General features: G+C 45.4%; 1 protein-coding gene across 1 annotated transcript in view; it reads right to left on the reverse strand.

Moving 5' to 3' along the window:
• LOC106595682 (rho guanine nucleotide exchange factor 7) overlaps positions 1 to 21,571 on the reverse strand; it is a 79,642-nt gene that overhangs the window by 10,963 nt on the left and 47,108 nt on the right. Inside the window, exons 11-17 of the mRNA XM_082969239.1 lie at positions 18,021 to 18,099; positions 14,324 to 14,487; positions 13,843 to 14,064; positions 9,844 to 9,937; positions 9,538 to 9,627; positions 6,977 to 7,159; positions 1,927 to 2,026 (exon numbers count right to left, since the gene is read on the reverse strand). Coding sequence (XP_082825365.1) covers positions 1,927 to 2,026; positions 6,977 to 7,159; positions 9,538 to 9,627; positions 9,844 to 9,937; positions 13,843 to 14,064; positions 14,324 to 14,487; positions 18,021 to 18,099 — 932 coding nt within the window. The remainder of the gene's footprint in view (positions 1 to 1,926; positions 2,027 to 6,976; positions 7,160 to 9,537; positions 9,628 to 9,843; positions 9,938 to 13,842; positions 14,065 to 14,323; positions 14,488 to 18,020; positions 18,100 to 21,571) is intronic.

Consider the following 21,571-nt stretch of genomic DNA (forward strand, 5'->3'; position numbering starts at 1 on the left):
TTATGGGGTATTGTGTGCTGAACATTTTATTTATTTAATCAATTCTAGAAAAAGGCTGTAACGTAACAAAATGTGGAAAAAGTCAATGAGTCTGAATACTTTCTGAAGGCACTGTATGTATGTATGTATGTATGTATGTATGTATGTATGTATGTATGTATGTATGTATGTATGTATATATGTGTGTATATATGTGTGTATGTATGTATGTATGTATGTATGTATGTATGTATGTATGTATGTATGTATATATGTATATATGTGTGTATGTGTGTATGTATGTATGTATGTATGTATGTATGTATGTATGTATGTATGTATGTATGTATGTATGTATGTATGTATGTATGTATGCACACAGTACTGCACTAGTCTACACACTAACTAACACTCTTAACCATCCAGAAACAGAAGCATTCTGATGAGAACACCATCTCACTGCAGCACAGGATGACAGAAACTGTCAGGGGTTACCAACATATTCAGCCCTGACCAAAACAAAGAAGGGGGGAGGAGGAGGAAGAGGAGGAGGTGGAAAGGAGATGGGAGAGGTGGGGAGTGGGAGAAGGTGGATAAGGGAGGAAGAGGAGGAGGAGGTGGAAAGGAGATGGGAGAGGTGGGGAGTAGGAGAAGGTGGATAAGGGAGGAAGAAGAGGAGGAGGAGGAGGTGGAAAGGAGATGGGAGAGGTGGGGGGTAGGAGAAGGTGGATAAGGGAGGAAGAGGAGGAGGAGGAGGTGGAAAGGAGATGGAAGTGGTGGGGAGTAGGAGAAGGTGGATAAGGGAGGAAGAGGAGGAGGAGGAGGAAAGGAGATGGAAGAGGTGGGAAGTAGGAGAAGGTGGATAAGGGAGGAAGAGGAGGAGGAGGTGGAAAGGAAATGGGAGAGGTGGGGAGTAGGAGGTGGATAAGGGAGGAAGAGGAGGAGGAAAGGAGATGGAAGAGGTGGGGAGTAGGAGAAGGTGAATAAGGGAGGAAGAAGAGGAGGAGGTGGAAAGGAGATGGGAGAGGTGGGGAGTAGGAGAAGGTGAATAAGGGAGGAAGAAGAGGAGGAAGAGGTGGAAAGGAGATGGAAGAGGTGGGGAGTAGGAGAAGGTGAATAAGGGAGGAAGAAGAGGAGGAGGAGGAGGTGGAAAGGAGATGGGAGAGGTGGGGAGTAGGAGAAGGTGAATAAGGGAGGAAGAAGAGGAGGAGGAGGTGGAAAGGAGATGGAAGAGGTGGGGAGTAGGAGAAGGTGAATAAGGGAGGAAGAAGAGGAGGAGGAGGAGGTGGAAAGGAGATGGGAGAGGTGGGGAGTAGGAGAAGGTGAATAAGGGAGGAAGAAGAGGAGGAAGAGGTGGAAAGGAGATGGAAGAGGTGGGGAGTAGGAGAAGGTGAATAAGGGAGGAAGAAGAGGAGGAGGAGGTGGAAAGGAGATGGAAGAGGTGGGGAGTAGGAGAAGGTGAATAAGGGAGGAAGAAGAGGAGGAGGAGGTGGAAAGGAGATGGAAGAGGTGGGGAGTAGGAGAAGGTGAATAAGGGAGGAAGAAGAGGAGGAGGAGGAGGTGGAAAGGAGATGGGAGAGGTGGGGAGTAGGAGAAGGTGAATAAGGGAGGAAGAAGAGGAGGAGGAGGTGGAAAGGAGATGGAAGAGGTGGGGAGTAGGAGAAGGTGAATAAGGGAGGAAGAAGAGGAGGAGGAGGAGGTGGAAAGGAGATGGAAGAGGTGGGGAGTAGGAGAAGGTGAATAAGGGAGGAAGAAGAGGAGGAGGAGGAGGTGGAAAGGAGATAGGAGAGGTGGGGAGTAGGAGAAGGTGAATAAGGGAGGAAGAAGAGGAGGAAGTTGGGTGGGGAGTAGGAGAAGGAGGAAGAAGAGAAGGAGGAGGAGGAAGAAAAGGAGGAGGGAGAAGAGGAGGAGGAAGAAGAGGAAGAGGAGGGAAGGAGCAGGTCTTACTTCTCTCCAACCACAGAATGTCTGTTGCTCATCGTCTCCTCCATGATGATCTCCTCTCCGGGGATGATGACCTGCAGCCCTGTGTCACTCCGCGTCGCCCCTGTTCCAGACAAACACAACACACTAGATACACTGATCTAAGGTCTGTTTGGACTTCCAACTCCTAATGGCTGGTTAGAATTGTGGGAGAGTAAGCTAATCCTAGATCTGTGCCTAAGGTCAACTTCTACCCACAGCAGTTTAGCTAACATAAGTGACTGAGTTCGTGGTTGGTGATTGATTACATGATAAGAAAAGCAAAATGAGGACAAACACATGTGACTGGAGAGGCCGTGGGTTAGTTAGTCATGCACAGAACGACGAGACACAACGACAGAAGGACAGAGGAGCCATGTTGGAGAGGAAGAACAGCAGGAGGATGAGAGATATTACTTCTTCCTCATCCTGACCCCTCATTGGTTTTACCTCACCACACCCCTGGCTGTTGCAGACAAAAATAAAACAACAACAAGAATACAGCGTGAGAGAAAAGACACCATTTTGTTTTCACATTTCCTGTTGTAATAGTTTAGCCTGGAGTCTTGTTGACAGTGACATCCAACACAGTGAAATAAGGTTCTGACAAAACACCCCAAATACCAACTGCTAACAAAAGACAGATTTATTCACAACTCAATGATACAGTGTTTGGGACCTCTTGTCATACACAGTACCAGTCAAAAGTTTGGACATACCTACTCATGCAAGGGTTTTTCTTTATTTTTATTATTTTCTACATTGTAGAATAATAGTGAAGACATCAAAACTATGAAATATCACATATAGAATCATGTAGTAACCAAAAGTGTTAAACAAATCAAAATATATTTTATATTTGAGATTCTTCAAAGTAGCCACCCTTTGCGTTGATGACAGCTTTACACACTCTTGGCATTCTCTCAACCAGCTTCATGAGGTAGTCACCTGGAATGCATTTTAATTAACTGGTGTGCCTTCTTAATGTTAATTTGTGGAACTTATTTCCTTCTTAATGCGTTTGATCCAATCGTTTGTGTTGTGACAAGGTAGGGGAGGTATACAGAAGATTGCCCTATTTGGTAAAAGACCAAGTCCATATTATGGCAAGAATAGCTCAAATAAGCAAAGAGAAACGACAGTCCATCATTACTTTAAGACATGAAGGTCAGTCAATCTGGAAAATGTAAAGAAAAGTTTCTTCAAGTGCAGTCGCAAAAACCATCAAGAGCTATGATGAAACTGGCTCTCATGAGGACCGCCACAGGAAAGGAAGACCCAACGTTACCTCTGCTGCAGACGATAAATTAATTTACCAGCCGCCTCACAAATTGCAGCCCAAATAAATGCTTTGCAGAGTTCAAGTAACAGACGCATCTCAACATCAACTGTTCACAGGAGACTGCGTGAATCAGGCCTTCATAGTCGAATTGTTGCAAAGAAACCACTACCAAATGACACCAATAATAAGAAGAGACTTGCTTGGGCCAAGAAACACGAGCAATGGACATTAGACTGGTGGAAATCTGGCCTTTGGTCTGATGAGTCCAAATTTGAGATTTTTCTTTCCAACCATTGTGTCTTTGTGAGATGCAGAGTAGGTGAACGGATGATCTCCACGTGTGTGGTTCCCACCATGAAGCATGGAGGAGGAGGTGTGATGGTGTGGGGGTGCTTTGCTGATGACAATGGTGATTTATTTACAATTCAAGGCACACTTAACCATCATGGCTACCACAGCATTCTGCAGCGATACACCATCCCATCTGGTTTACACTTAGTGGGACTATCATTTGTTTTTCAACGGGACAATGACTCACCACACCTCCAGGCTGTGTAAGGTCTATTTGACCAAGAAGGAGAGTGATGGAGTGCTGCATCAGATGACCTGGCCTCCACAATCACCCGACCTCAACCCAATTGAGATGGCTTGGGATGAGTTGGACTGCAGAGTGAAGGAAAAGCAGCCAACAAGTGCTCAGCATATGTGTGAACTCCTTCAAGACTGTTGGAAAAGCATTCCAGATTAAGCTGGTTGAGAGAATGCCAAGAGTGTGCAAAGCTGTCATCAAGGCAAAGGGTGGCTACTTTGAGGAATCTAAAATATATTTCGAATCGTTTAACACTTTTTTGGTTACTACATGATTCCATATGTGTTATTTCATAGTTTTGATGTCTTCACTATTATTCTACAATGTAGAAAATAGTAAAAATAAAGAAAAACCCTTGAATGAGTAGGTATGTCCAAACTTTTGACTGGTACTGTACATCAGTCTGTATATATTGTAGGTTTCTAGGAAGGTACAGTAGGTATGTAGTAAGATAGGTAGGTAGGACATTTTGATCACAGGTATGGGATAGGTCCTATACATCATTGGCGCACACAGAGGACACAGTTGGACAAAGCAGTCACTTCATCCTGCCTCTCAGTTTTTGCTTTTCTTTAGTTTTTTTCCAACCACAGAATACACTGCAGTCACATGACCTGAACAACCACAGAATACACTGCAGTCACATAACCTGACCAACCACAGAATACACTGCAGTCACAAAGCAGAAAACACAACAAGAGGACAGTCATATTCTTAGCTCAAATACTCATAAAACAACTGTTTGGCTTATTATTTGGTTCTATTGGCATCCACTATGTACAAAAAGGAGATCATTTATTTAAGTTCACGTTGATCTGTGTTGATGAATAAGTATGTCACATATGACCTCTCCCACAAGACTAAGTTCTCTTTTGGCTGACACTTCCTCAACACTGACATTGTAGATTTACAGTATGGATGAGCTGAACTGTACAGGGACACTCAATATCTATGGCAGGTGTAATTACTAGGCTACACCATTCACTCAGTTTGATGTTATACACACACTAGGGTGGTTGGCTGGTAAGAGGAGGTACAGAAACACAACTGTTCATAGTTAACACATTTCAATGCTCTACCACAGAGGTGGTGCACAAATGAATCCCAACCTCACATGCTCAATGCCCAGTATGAACGCTGACACCATTACACCATCATGTAGAGAGAGGTTAACTGTATGTTCCACTAATCGGTTGTAAACATTCACATACACAGTCAAATTAAAATAATACTAATAATACTAATAATATAATAATATCACATATGTTATACAAAATAATTTAGGTAAAATAAAACAAATGATTTGTAGAATAACTGTGGAGAGAGAGGACTGATCTGCAGAGAGAGAGAAGACTGATCTGCAGAGAGAGAGAAGACCGATCTGCAGAGAGAGAAGACTGATCTGCAGAGAGAGAGAAGAATGATCTGCGGAGAGATAAGACTGATATGCGGAGAGAGAAGACTGATATGCGGAGAGAAGACTGATATGAGAAGAGAGAAGACTGATATGCGGAGAGAGAAGACTGATATGCGGAGAGAGAAGACTGATATGAGAAGAGAGAAGACTGATATGCGGAGAGAGAAGACTGATATGAGAAGAGAGAAGACTGATATGCGGAGAGAGAAGACTGATATGCGGAGAGAGAAGACTGATCTGCAGAGAGAGAAGACTGATCTGCGGAGAGAGGACTGATCTGAAGAGAGGACTTATCTGAAGAGAGAACTGATCTGCAGAGAAGACTGATCTGCAGAGAAGACTGATCTGCAGAGAGAGAAGACTGATCTGCAGAGAGAGAGAAGACTTATCTGCAGAGAGAGAGAAGACTGATCTGCAGAGAGAGAAGACTGATCTGCAGAGAGAGAAGACTGATCTGCGGAGAGAGAAGACTGATCTGCAGAGAGAAGACTGATGTGAAGGGAGAGAAGACTGATGTGAAGAGAGGACTGATCTGAAGAGAGGACTGATCTGTGAAGAGAGACTGATCTGCAGAGAGAGAAGACTGATCTGCAGAGAGAGAAGACTGATCTGCAGAGAGAGAAGACTGATCTGCAGAGAGAGAGAAGACTGATCTGCAGAGAGAGAGAGAAGACTGATCTGCGGAGAGAGAAGACTGATCTGCGGAGAGAGAAGACTGATCTACAGAGAGAGAGGACTGATCTGCGGAGAGAGAGGACTGATCTGCAGAGAGAGGACTGATCTGCGGAGAGAGGACTGATCTGCGGAGATCAGATAACTTTTGAAAAACTGTCCCCTGGGAATTCTTACCGTGGCATAAGGAAATAGTTTCTGACGAGAAGAGTTGTTACTAATGCATGGAAGAGCATGGTAATGTGGTGAAGGATACAAACATATGTTTCCTACTTGAGATATAGAAAGTGGACCTGCCAGGCTTGTGGCTCTGCTTAGGGCCTAGAGTTGTACTGCTTTTGAGAATATCATTGTTTAGCTGTTGAAGGAATATTGACTTTAAAAGTACTGCATCTTGGATTGGGGTCAAATCTGATGATAAGAGTGTAAATCGTCACCCTGGGAATGAAGCATGCATGCTGTTAATAGGGGAATATGGAGCTCATATCCTATATAATATCCTATTAATACCAATATCGTAGAAATACTACTGTCGATGCTGTGTCCTGTGTGTGGAATACTGCAGGGGTACTGCAACAGGGGTAAGAGCCTTAAGGCAGTCATAGTATTAACAAACATATATCGATTCATTGGATGTCCTAAGGAAATGTCAAATGTAAGCACAACATTTGCTACTGTAATATATGTGGAATCAGGAGCTAGGTTAGAGAACATGGTCAATAGAATGCCTTCCTTCCTGAATCCCATCTGAATATCACACACACAGAACTCCAGACCATGCCCAACACAAGCTACCTGACAAATACGGAAAGAGAGAGGTCAAGGTAACATGGTAGATTTTCAAACAAAGAGAGTACAATCTCCAAAAAATTACAAACACAAATAAAAATAAACATAAAATGAATACAAATAAATAATACAAATAAATGAAATAAATAAACGTAAAAACGGGTTGGTTTTCCTCTAGACCACAGGTTAAGAGGTAAACGTGCTGTGCTGTGTGGTATCGCGGTACGGAAGGGTACGACCACAGTCGTTTTGGGGGTTTAGTTCTGGTGAGAGATGCAGCTCTTACGCGACACTGAGCCCATCCTGTAACTGTGGGTCGTCCACACAGAGTCGTAGTCAGAGTCCTCCGACAGGTCTGAGCCAGTCAAGTCAGGTCGCGACACGCTGCTACGGTGGCCCGGAGAGTCCACACTGGACCGCTCCATGTTCCCCAGTACGTGGTTGTGCATCAGGTCAGTGCCCTGCCAGGCTGATGGGGAGTGGTGTACAAACGCATGTGGAGGGGAAAGGGGGAGGGCGGTGTAGGTGGTGCAAACAATGTGGATGACGAGGGCAAACCATAACCAATGAGGAGTGGATGACGAGGACAAACCATAACCAATGAGGAGTAGATGACGAGGACAAACCATAACCAATGAGGAGTGGATGATGAGGACAAACCATAACCAATGAGGAGTGGATGACGAGGACAAACCATAACCAATGAGGAGTGGATGACGAGGACAAACCATAACCAATGAGGAGTAGATGATGAGGACAAACCATAACCAATGAGGAGTAGATGACGAGGACAAACCATAACCAATGAGGAGTAGATGACGAGGACAAACCATAACCAATGAGGAGTAGATGACGAGGACAAACCATAACCAATGAGGAGTGGATGACGAGGACAAACCATAACCAATGAGGAGTGGATGACGAGGACAAACCATAACCAATGAGGAGTAGATGACGAGGACAAACCATAACCAATGAGGAGTAGATGACGAGGACAAACCATAACCAATGAGGAGTAGATGACGAGGACAAACCATAACCAATGAGGAGTGGATGACGAGGACAAACCATAACCAATGAGGAGTGGATGACGAGGACAAACCATAACCAATGAGGAGTGGATGACGAGGACAAACCATAACCAATGAGGAGTAGATGACGAGGACAAACCATAACCAATGAGGAGTAGATGACGAGGACAAACCATAACCAATGAGGAGTAGATGACGAGGACAAACCATAACCAATGAAGAGTAGATGACGAGGACAAACCATAACCAATGAGGAGTGGATGACGAGGACAAACCATAACCAATGAGGAGTGGATGACGAGGACAAACCATAACCAATGAGGAGTAGATGACGAGGACAAACCATAACCAATGAGGAGTGGATGACGAGGACAAACCATAACCAATGAGGAGTAGATGACGAGGACAAACCATAACCAATGAGGAGTAGATGACGAGGACAAACCATAACCAATGAGGAGTGGATGACGAGGACAAACCATAACCAATGAGGAGTAGATGACGAGGACAAACCATAACCAATGAGGAGTAGATGACGAGGACAAACCATAACCAATGAGGAGTAGATGACGAGGACAAACCATAACCAATCAGGAGTAGATGACGAGGACAAACCATAACCAATGAGGAGTGGATGACGAGGACAAACCATAACCAATGAGGAGTAGATGACGAGGACAAACCATAACCAATGAGGAGTGGATGACGAGGACAAACCATAACCAATGAGGAGTAGATGACGAGGACAAACCATAACCAATGAGGAGTGGATGACGAGGACAAACCATAACCAATGAGGAGTGGATGACGAGGACAAACCATAACCAATGAGGAGTGGATGACGAGGACAAACCATAACCAATGAGGAGTAGATGACGAGGACAAACCATAACCAATGAGGAGTAGATGACGAGGACAAACCATAACCAATGAGGAGTAGATGACGAGGACAAACCATAACCAATCAGGAGTAGATGACGAGGACAAACCATAACCAATGAGGAGTGGATGACGAGGACAAACCATAACCAATGAGGAGTAGATGACGAGGACAAACCATAACCAATGAGGAGTAGATGACGAGGACAAACCATAACCAATGAGGAGTGGATGACGAGGACAAACCATAACCAATGAGGAGTAGATGACGAGGACAAACCATAACCAATGAGGAGTGGATGACGAGGACAAACCATAACCAATGAGGAGTGGATGACGAGGACAAACCATAACCAATCAGGAGTGGATGACGAGGGATGAACGAGGGATTAAATCAGAAGGATAAGATGTAATCATAGTAATAGAACAACCACAAAAAAAACAAATGGTGAAATAAAAAGAAAATGAGGAAGAAACGTCAACAGAAGATTGAAGGAGTGGTGAGGAGTGAAGAGAGAGACAGAACAGAGACTGTTAAAACCACAATGAATAACAATACTGATCCTAGAATGACAACATGACCTGATATCAACAAGTCTGTCTGCCTGCCTGTCTGTCTGCCTGTCTGTCTGTCTGTCTGCCTGCCTGTCTGTCTGTCTGTCTGTCTGTCTGTCTGTCTGTCTGTCTGTCTGTCTGTCTGTCTGTCTGTCTGCCTGCCTGCCTGTCTGTCTGCCTGCCTGTCTGTCTGTCTGTCTGTCTGTCTGTCTGTCTGTCTGTCTGTCTGTCTGTCTGTCTGTCTGTCTGTCTGTCTGTCTGTCTGTCTGTCTGTCTGTCTGTCTGTCTGTCTGTCTGTCTGTCTGTCTGTGTGTGTGTGTGTGTGTCTGTGTGTGTGTCTCTCTCTGTGTGTGTGTGTGTGTGTGTGTGTGTGTGTTCTTACTGGAGTTGAGTGTCTGTCTGGTCTTGGCGCTGGTACAGTAAGCTTCTATCACCTTCAGGATCTGAGCATCTTCCTCTAGAGCAGCTGTACCTGGAGATGAGAGGAGAGAGGTTAGCCTGTACACCACACACACACACACACACACACACACACACACACACACACACACACACACACACACACACACACACACACACACACACACACACACACACACACACACACACACACACACACACACACACACACACACACACACACACACACACACACACACACACACACACACAGACAGAGGGAACATACTCTTCCTCAGGGCAGACTCCTCTTCTGACGGTTTCCTCTCAGGCTTTCGTTTAGGAAGAAGCTTCTTCACACTCTTAGGACTCTTACTGAGGTCCTGGAGACAGATGGAGAGAATGAGAGAGAGGTAAGAGAGAGTGGTAAGAGAGAGAGGTAAGAGAGAGAGAGGTGAGAGAGAGGTAACAGAGAGGAGAGAGAGAGAGAGGTAAGAGAGAGAGAGAGGTAACAGAGAGAGAGGGGTAAGAGAGAGAGAGGTAAGAGAGAGAGAGGTAAGAGAGAGAGAGGTAAGAGAGAGAGAGAGGTAAGAGAGAGGGAGGTAAGAGAGAGAGAGGTAAGAGAGAGAGAGAGGTAAGAGAGAGAGAGGTAAGAGAGAGAGAGAGGTAAGAGAGAGGGAGGTAAGAGAGAGAGAGGTAAGAGAGAGAGACGTAAGAGAGAGAGAGGTAAGAGAGAGAGAGAGAAGTAAGAGAGAGAGGTAAGAGAGAGAGAGAGAGAGAGAGAGAGAGAGAGAGAGAGAGAGAGGGAGGTAAGAGAGAGAGAGGTAAGAGAGAGAGAGGTAAGAGAGAGAGAGGTAAGAGAGAGAGAGAGAGAGTGCGAGAGAGAGAGGTAAGAGAGAGAGAGAGAGAGAGAGAGAGGGAGGTAAGAGAGAGAGAGGTGAGAGAGAGAGGTAAGAGAGAGAGAGGTAAGAGAGAGAGAGAGGTAAGAGAGAGAGAGAGGTAAGAGAGAGAGAGGTAAGAGAGAGAGAGAGGTAAGAGAGAGGGAGGTAAGAGAGAGAGAGGTAAGAGAGAGAGACGTAAGAGAGAGAGAGGTAAGAGAGAGAGACGTAAGAGAGAGAGAGGTAAGAGAGAGAGAGAGAAGTAAGAGAGAGAGGTAAGAGAGAGAGAGAGAGAGAGAGAGAGAGAGAGAGAGAGAGAGAGGGAGGTAAGAGAGAGAGAGGTAAGAGAGAGAGAGGTAAGAGAGAGAGAGGTAAGAGAGAGAGAGAGAGAGTGCGAGAGAGAGAGGTAAGAGAGAGAGAGAGAGAGAGAGAGAGGGAGGTAAGAGAGAGAGAGGTGAGAGAGAGAGGTAAGAGAGAGAGAGGTAAGAGAGAGAGAGAGGTAAGAGAGAGAGAGGTAAGAGAGAGAGAGGTAAGAGAGAGAGAGGTGAGAGAGAGAGGTAAGAGAGAGAGAGGTAAGAGAGAGAGAGAGGTAAGAGAGAGAGAGGTAAGAGAGAGAGAGAGGTAAGAGAGAGAGAGGTAAGAGAGAGGTAAGAGAGAGAGAGGTAAGAGAGAGAGACGTAAGAGAGAGGGAGGTAAGAGAGAGAGTGCGAGAGAGAGAGGTAAGAGAGAGAGAGAGAGAGAGGGAGGTAAGAGAGAGAGAGGTAAGAGAGAGAGTGCGAGAGTGCGAGAGAGAGAGGTAAGAGAGAGAGAGAGAGAGAGAGAGAGGGAGGTAAGAGAGAGAGAGGTAAGAGAGAGAGTGCGAGAGTGCGAGAGAGAGAGGTAAGAGAGAGAGAGAGAGAGAGAGAGGGAGGTAAGAGAGAGAGGTAAGAGAAAGAGAGGTAAGAGAGAGAGAGGTAAGAGAGAGAGAGAGACCGAGAGAGAGAGAAAAAGAGAAAGACAAAAAGAGAGAGAGATGGTATATGGTTATTTTGACCCTTGGTTATTGTTGTTACTGTTGTCCCGTTGACAATATTTGATTCTCATTTTTTATTTATTTTTATATTGTAAATATCCAAAATAAGCTTTGGCAATATGTATATTGTTACGTCATGCCAATAAAGCGAATTGAATTGAATTGAATTGAGAGAGAGAGGTAAGAGAGAGATTGAGGTAAGAGAGAGAGAGGTAAGAGAGAGAGAGAGAGGTAAGAGAGAGAGAGGTAAGAGAGAGAGCGAGAGAGAGAGAGGTAAGAGAGAGGGAGAGCGAGAGAGCGAGAGAGAGAGAGAGAGAGAGGGGTAACAGAGAGAGAGAGAGAAAGGTAAGAGAGAGAGGTAAGAGAGAGAGCGAGAGAGAGAGGTAAGAGAGAGAGAGGTAAGAGAGAGAGAGAGAGGTAAGAGAGAGAGGTAAGAGAGAGAGAGAGAGAGAGAGAGAGAGAGAGAGAGAGAGAGAGAGATAGATAGCTAGATAGATAGCTAGCTAGCTAGCTAGTAGCTAGATAGATAGATAGATAGATAGATAGATAGATAGATAGATAGATAGATAGATAGATAGATAGATAGATAGATAGATAGATAGATAGATAGATAGATAGATAGATAGATAGATAGATAGATAGATAGATAGATAGATAGATAGATAGATAGATAAGAGAGAGAGAGAGAGATGGAAATGAACAACACAAATAAACCATGACACCCAACCTCACCCAAACACATAACATTTTCTAATGACCCCATCACACACACCCTCCCTCCCCATCACACACACATCCTCCCCATCACACACACCCTCCCTCCCCATCACACACACATCCTCCCCATCACACACATCCTCCCTCCCCATCATACATACCCTCCCTCCCCATCACACACATCCTCCCCATCACACACATCCTCCCTCCCCATCATACATACCCTCCCTCCCCATCACACACACATCCTCCCCATCACACACATCCACCCTCCCCATCACACACATCCTCCCTCCCCATCACACACACATCCTCCCTCCCCATCACACACATCCTCCCACCCCATCACACACATCCTCCCTCCCCATCACACACACATCCTCCCTCCCCATCACACACATCCTCCCTCCCCATCACACACACATCCTCCCTCCCCATCACACACATCCTCCCTCCCCATCACACACATCCTCCCTCCCCATCACACACTAATCCTCCCTCCTCATCACACACACATCCTCCCTCCCCATCACACACACCCTCACTCCCCATCACACACATCCTCCCTCCCCATCACACACTAATCCTCCCTCCTCATCACACACACATCCTCCCTCCCCATCACACACTAATCCTCCCTCCTCATCACACACACATCCTCCCTCCTCATCACACACACATCCTCCCTCCCCATCACACACACATCCACCCCATCACACACATCCTCCCTCCCCATCACACAAAATCCTCCCTCCCCATCACACACATCCTCTCTCCCCATCACACACATCCTCCCTCCCCATCACACACACATCCTCCCTCCCCATCACACACATCCTCCCTCCCCATCACACACATCCTCGCTCCCCATCACACACATCCTCCCTCCCCATCACACACACATCCTCCCTCCCCATCACACACACATCCTCCCTCCCCATCACACACACACATCCTCCCTCCCCATCACACACATCCTCCCTCCCCATCACACACACATCCTCCCTCCCCATCACACACATCCTCCCTCCCCATCACACACACATCCTCCCTCCCCATCACACACATCCTCCCTCCCCATCACACACACATCCTCCCTCCCCATCACACACACATCCTCCCTCCCCATCACACACATCCTCCCTCCCCATCACACACATCCTCCCTCCCCATCACACACACATCCTCCCTCCCCATCACACACATCCTCCCTCCCCATCACACACATCCTCCCTCCCCATCACACACACACCCTCCCTCCCCATCACACACATCCTCCCTCCCCATCACACACTAATCCTCCCTCCTCATCACACACACATCCTCCCTCCCCATCACACACACCCTCCCTCCCCATCACACACATCCTCCCTCCCCATCACACACTAATCCTCCCTCCTCATCACACACACATCCTCCCTCCCCATCACACACACATCCTCCCTCCCCATCACACACTAATCCTCCCTCCTCATCACACACACATCCTCCCTCCTCATCACACACACATCCTCCCTCCCCATCACACACACATCCTCCCCATCACACACACATCCTCCCTCCCCATCACACACTAATCCTCCCTCCCCATCACACAAAATCCTCCCTCCCCATCACACACATCCTCCCTCCCCATCACACACATCCTCCCTCCCCATCACACACACACACTCTCCCGTACCTCCTTGTAGCAGAGTGCTGCAGAGGGCCTGAGGGGGGGTGCGGGGCGCAGGCAGCTGAGGCTCCAAGGTTTGGGGGTGTTGGGGGGCTCCAGGGGCCCCCACATCATGGTGCTGTGTGGAGCCCCATGTGATGAGGGGTGAGGCAGGGTGTGGTAGGCTGGGGCCACCGTCATCGCACGCCCCTCTGCATGACGGGACGGAGTCAAAGGGTGGGAGGGCAACTGATGGAGGGAGGAGAGGAGAGGAGAGGAGAGGAGAGGAGAGGAGAGGAGAGGAGAGGAGAGGAGAGGAGAGGAGAGGAGAGGAGAGGAGAGGAGAGGAGAGGAGAGGAGAGGAGAGGAGAGGAGAGGACGAGATGAGAGAACGAGAGGAGAAAGGAGAGAGAAGTTTTATGAAATTCAAATGTATTTCCCAGAGCTTGGAGATTACACACATGACCAATTCACTCAAAGTGTGCATGCTTGTGTGTGTGTTACTGACCGTGTGGCTGGGGACAGTGAGGGGTTTGTGGCAGGGGACAGTGAGGGGTTTGTGGCTGGGGACGGTGGCCGTGGTTTGTCTAGTCTGACGGGTCAGATGGTCCACCCAGTCCTGCAGGTCCTGCTGACTGTTACACACCACCTGAACACACTCAAATAGACTGCCTGGAAACAAACACACATTACACACATTATACCCAAAACACACATTATACACACATTACACACACGCATTACACACAAAACACACATTACACACATTATACCCAAAACACACATTATACACACATTACACACACGCATTACACACAAAACACACATTACACACATTATACCCAAAACACACATTATACACACATTACACACAAAACACACATTACACACATTATACCCAAAACACACATTATACACACAAAACACACATTACACACATTACACCCAAAACACACATTATACACACATTACACACAAAACACACATTACACACATTATACCCAAAACACACATTATACACATTACACACACGCATTACACACAAAACACACATTACACACATACCCAAAACACACATTACACACATTACACCCAAAACACACATTACACACGTTATCCCCAAAACACACATTATACACACGCATTACACACATTACACACACACACACATTATACACAAAACATACATTATACATACACATATTACACACACACACACAAATTATACACAAAACACATAGCCTCCAACACTCTACTCAGCAAATTGGATGCAGTCTATCATAGTGCCATCTGTTTTGTTACCAAAGCCCCATATACTACCCACCACTGTGACCTGTATGCTCTCGTTGGCTGGTCCTCGCCACATATTCGTCGCCAAACCCACTGGCTCCAGGTCATCTATAAGTCTTTGCTAGGTGAAGCTCCGCCTTATCTCAGCTCACTAGTCACCATAGCAGCACCCACTCGTAGCATGCGCTCCAGCAGTTATATTTCACTGGTCATCCCCAAAGCCAACTCCTCTTTTCCTTCCAGTTCTCTGCTGCCAATGACTAGAACAATTTTTTTTAAATCACTGAAGCTGGAGACTCATATCTCCCTCACTAACTTTAAGCATCAGCTGTCAGAGCAGCTTATCGATCGCAGCACCTGTACACAGCCCATCTGTAAATAGCCCATCCAACTACCTCATCCCCATATTTGATTTTGTTTTTCTGCTCTTTTGCACACCAGTATTTCTACTTGCACATCCTCATCTGCACATCTATCACTCCAGTGTTAATTTGCTAAATTGTAATTACTTCGGCACTATGGCCTATTTATTGCCTTATCTCCCTAATCTTACTACATTTGCACATACTGTATATAGACTTTTCTACTGTATTATTGACAGTATGTTTGTTTATTACATTTTTTACACCTTTATTTAACTAGGCAAGTCAGATTAAGAACACATTCTTATTTTCAAAGACGGCCTAGGAACGGGGGTTAACTGCCTTGTTCAGGGGGGATTCGTTTTTGCAACCTTCGGTTACTAGTCCAACGCTCTAACCACCTGCCTTACATTGCACTCCACGAGGAGCCTGCATGGCAGGCTGACTACCTGTTACGCGAGGGCAGCAAGAAGCCAAGGTAAGTTGCTAGCTAGCATTAAACTTATCTTATAAAAAACGATCAATCTTAACATAATCACTAGTTAACTACACATGGTTGATGATATTACTAGTTTATCTAGCTTGTCCTGCGGTGCCTGTTAATTTATCATCGAATCACACCCTACTTCGACAAACGGGTGTTGATTTAACAAGCACATTTGCGAAAAAAGTACTGTCGTTGCACCAATGTACCTAACCATAAACATCAATGCCTTTCTATGAATCAATACACAAGTATATATTTTTAAACCTGCATATTTAGTTAATATTGCCTGCTAACATGAAATTGTGTCACATCTCTAGCGTTCATTGCACGCAGAGTCAGGGTATATGCAACATTTTGGGCCGCCTGGCTCGTTGCGAACTAATTTGCCTGAATTTTACGTAATTATGACATAACATTGAAGGTTGTGCAATGTAACAGCAATATTTAGACTTATGGATGCCACCCTTCAGATAAAATACGGAACGGTTCCGTATTTCACTGAAAGAAAAAACTTTTGTTTTCGAGATAATAGTTTCCGGATTCGACCATATTAATGACCTAAGGCTCGTATGTCTGTGTGTTTATTATGTTATAATTAAGTCTATGATTTGATAGAGCAGTCTGACTGAGCGGTGGTAGGCAGCAGCAGGCTCGTAACCATTCATTCAAACAGCACTTTCGTGCGTTTTGCCAGCAGCTCTTCGCTGTGCTTCAAGCATTGCGCTGTTTATGACTTCAACCTGGGTGGGTATAATTTGTGGAACGTTCCAACAGGAATCTATTCCAAAAACTTTGTAAATAACAAGGTTGCCGAAAAACAACGCATACAAAGTTGTATAGCGGCAGAATAAGATACCGGGTAGGGAGTGGTCTATTTCATTGCGTTTTTCACTCATCACGTTTATTCCGAAAAATGTCTGTCCTCACATGTCTGTTTGCCTATGGACAAACATTAAGAATAAGCTACGTGGTGAGTTGATGCCTATTCGGCAGCTAGTTAGCTAGGTTTGTATGCGTTGCTACTTTGTATGCGTTGTTGGTTGGCAACCTTTTACTTTACGTTTTTTGGAACAGATTCCTGTTGGAACGTTCCACCCCTTCAAGCCTATCAACTCCCAAGACTAGGCTGGTGTAACCGATGTAAAATGGCTAGCTAGTTAGCGGGGTGCACGCTAATAGCGTTTCAAACATCACTCGCTCTGAGACTTGGAGTAGTTGTTTCCCTTGCTCTGCATGGGTAACGCTGCTTCGAGGGTGGCTGTTGTCGATGTGTTCCTGGTTCGAGCCCAGGTAGGAGCGAGGAGAGGGACGGAAGCTATACTGTTACACTGGCAATACTAAAGTGCCTATAAGAACATCCAATAGTCAAAGGTATATGAAATACAAATCGTATAGAGAGAAATAGTCCTATAATTCCTATAATAACGACAACCTAAAACATCTTACCTGGGAATATTGAAGACTCATGTTAAAAGCAAACACCAGCTTTCATATGTTCCCATGTTCTGAGCAAGGAACTTAAACGTTAGCTTTCTTACATGGCACATATTGCACTTTTACTGTCTTCTCCAACACTTTGTTTTGCATTATTTAAACCAAATTGAACATGTTTCATTATTTATTTGAGGCTAAATTGATTTTATTGATGTATTATATTAAGTTAAAATAAGTGTTCATTCAGTATTGTTGTAATTGGCATTATTACAAATAAACACATTACATATTTTTTTTAATTGGCCGATTAATCGGTATCGGGGTGTTGGCCCTCCAATAATCGGTACCGGTATTGGCATTGATAAATCATAATCGGTCGACTTCTAACACACACACATTATACACACACATCACACACACGCATTATACACAAAACACACATTATACACACATCACACACACACATTACACACACACACAAATTATACACACATCACACACACACATTACACACACACATTATACACAAAACACACATTATACACAAAACACACATTATACACACATTATAAACAAAACACACATTAAACACACATCACACACACATTATACACACACCACAGTAGTCTTACCAGAAAGCTGAAAGGAGTTTTTGTGGGCCTCACTGTCCTCTAGTGTGGTCACAGTCATACCAGACAGCGGCAGCTTCCCCTGTAGACAAGAAGCCATCATCACCATCTGACTCCACACTAAACATGGTGGTCCATCATCACCATCTGACTCCACACTAAACATGGTGGTCCATCATCACCATCTGACTCCACACTAAACATGGTGGTCCATCATCACCATCTGACTCTACACTAAACATGGTGGTCTATCATCACCATCTGACTCCACACTAAACATGGTGGTCCATCATCACCATCTGACTCCACACTAAACATGGTGGTCCATCATCACCATCTGACTCCACACTAAACATGGTGGTCCATCATCACCATCTGACTCCACACTAAACATGGTGGTCCATCATCACAATCTGACTCTACACTAAACATGGTGGTCCATCATCACCATCTGACTCTACACTAAACATGGTGGTCCATCATCACCATCTGACTCCACACTAAACATGGTGGTCCATCATCACCATCTGACTCTACACTAAACATGGTGGTCCATCATCACCATCTGACTCTACACTAAACATGGTGGTCCATCATCACCATCTGACTCCACACTAAACATGGTGGTCCATCATCACCATCTGACTCTACACTAAACATGGTGGTCCATCATCACCATCTGACTCTACACTAAACATGGTGGTCCATCATCACCATCTGACTCTACACTAAACATGGTGGTCCATCATCACCATCTGACTCCACACTAAACATGGTGGTCCATCATCACAATCTGACTCTACACTAAACATGGTGGTCCATCATCACCATCTGACTCTACACTAAACATGGTGGTCCATCATCACCATCTGACTCCACACTAAACATGGTGGTCCATCATCACCATCTGACTCTACACTAAACATGGTGGTCCATCATCACCATCTGACTCTACACTAAACATGGTGGTCCATCATCACCATCTGACTCCACACTAAACATGGTGGTCCATCATCACCATCTGACTCCACACTAAACATGGTGGTCCATCATCACCATCTGACTCCACACTAAACATGGTGGTCCATCATCACCATCTGACTCTACACTAAACATGGTGGTCCATCATCACCATCTGACTCTACACTAAACATGGTGGTCCATCATCACCATCTGACTCCACACTAAACATGGTGGTCCATCATCACCATCTGACTCTACACTAAACATGGTGGTCTATCATCACCATCTGACTCTACACTAAACATGGTGGTCCATCATCACCATCTGACTCTACACTAAACATGGTGGTCCATCATCACCATCTGACTCTACACTAAACATGGTGGTCCATCATCACCATCTGACTCCACACTAAACATGGTGGTCCATCATCACCATCTGACTCTACACTAAACATGGTGGTCCATCATCACCATCTGACTCTACACTAAACATGGTGGTCCATCATCACCATCTGACTCCACACTAAACATGGTGGTCCATCATCACCATCTGACTCTACACTAAACATGGTGGTCCATCATCACAATCTGACTCTACACTAAACATGGTGGTCCATCATCACCATCAGACTCCACACTAAACATGGTGGTCCATCATCACCATCTGACTCCACACTAAACATGGTGGTCCATCATCACCATCTGACTCTACACTAAACATGGTGGTCCATCATCACCATCTGACTCTACACTAAACATGGTGGTCCATCATCACCATCTGACTCCACACTAAACATGGTGGTCCATCATCACCATCTGACTCTACACTAAACATGGTGGTCCATCATCACCATCTGACTCCACACTAAACATGGTGGTCCATCATCACCATCTGACTCCACACTAAACATGGTGGTCCATCATCACCATCTGACTCCACACTAAACATGGTGGTCCATCATCACAATCTGACTCTACACTAAACATGGTGGTCCATCATCACCATCTGACTCCACACTAAACATGGTGGTCCATCATCACAATCTGACTCTACACTAAACATGGTGGTCCATCATCACCATCTGACTCCACACTAAACATGGTGGTCCATCATCACCATCTGACTCCACACTAAACATGGTGGTCCATCATCACCATCTGACTCCACACTAAACATGGTGGTCCATCATCACCATCTGACTCTACACTAAACATGGTGGTCCATCATCACCATCTGACTCCACACTAAACATGGTGGTCCATCATCACCATCTGACTCTACACTAAACATGGTGGTCCATCATCACCATCTGACTCTACACTAAACATGGTGGTCCATCATCACCATCTGACTCTACACTAAACATGGTGGTCCATCATCACCATCTGACTCCACACTAAACATGGTGGTCCATCATCACCATCTGACTCTACACTAAACATGGTGGTCCATCATCACCATCTGACTCCACACTAAACATGGTGGTCCATCATCACCATCTGACTCCACACTAAACATGGTGGTCCATCATCACCATCTGACTCTACACTAAACATGGTGGTCCATCATCACCATCTGACTCTACACTAAACATGGTGGTCCATCATCACCATCTGACTCTACACTAAACATGGTGGTCCATCATCACCATCTGACTCCACACTAAACATGGTGGTCCATCATCACCATCTGACTCCACACTAAACATGGTGGTCCATCATCACCATCTGACTCCACACTAAACATGGTGGTCCATCATCACCATCTGACTCCACACTAAACATGGTGGTCCATCATCACCATCTGACTCTACACTAAACATGGTGGTCCATCATCACCATCTGACTCCACACTAAACATGGTGGTCCATCATCACCATCTGACTCCACACTAAACATGGTGGTCCATCATCACCATCTGACTCTACACTAAACATGGTGGTCCATCATCACAATCTGACTCTACACTAAACATGGTGGTCCATCATCACCATCTGACTCTACACTAAACATGGTGGTCCATCATCACAATCTGACTCTACACTAAACATGGTGGTCCATCATCACCATCTGACTCTACACTAAACATGGTGGTCCATCATCACCATCTGACTCTACACTAACATGGTGGTCCATCATCACCATCTGACTCCACACTAAACTGGTGGTCCATCATCACCATCTGACTCTACACTAACATGGTGGTCCATCATCACCATCTGACTCCACACTAAACATGGTGGTCCATCAGTCACCATCTGACTCCACACTAAACATGGTGGTCCATCATCACCATCTGACTCTACAACTAAACATGGTGGTCCATCATCACCATCTGACTCTACACTAAACATGGTGGTCCATCATCACCATCTGACTCCACACTAAACATGGTGGTCCATCATCACCATCTGACTCCACACTAAACATGGTGGTCCATCATCACCATCTGACTCTACACTAAACATGGGTTGGTCCATCATCACCATCTGACTCACACTAAACATGGTGGTCCATCATCACCATCTGACTCCACACTAAACATGGTGGTCCATCATCACCATCTGACTCTACACTAAACATGGTGGT

This window comes from Salmo salar, chromosome 25 (genome assembly GCF_965601325.2).
Source record: "Salmo salar chromosome 25, fSalSal1, whole genome shotgun sequence".
In the NCBI taxonomy this organism is placed as follows: Eukaryota; Metazoa; Chordata; class Actinopteri; order Salmoniformes; family Salmonidae; genus Salmo; species Salmo salar.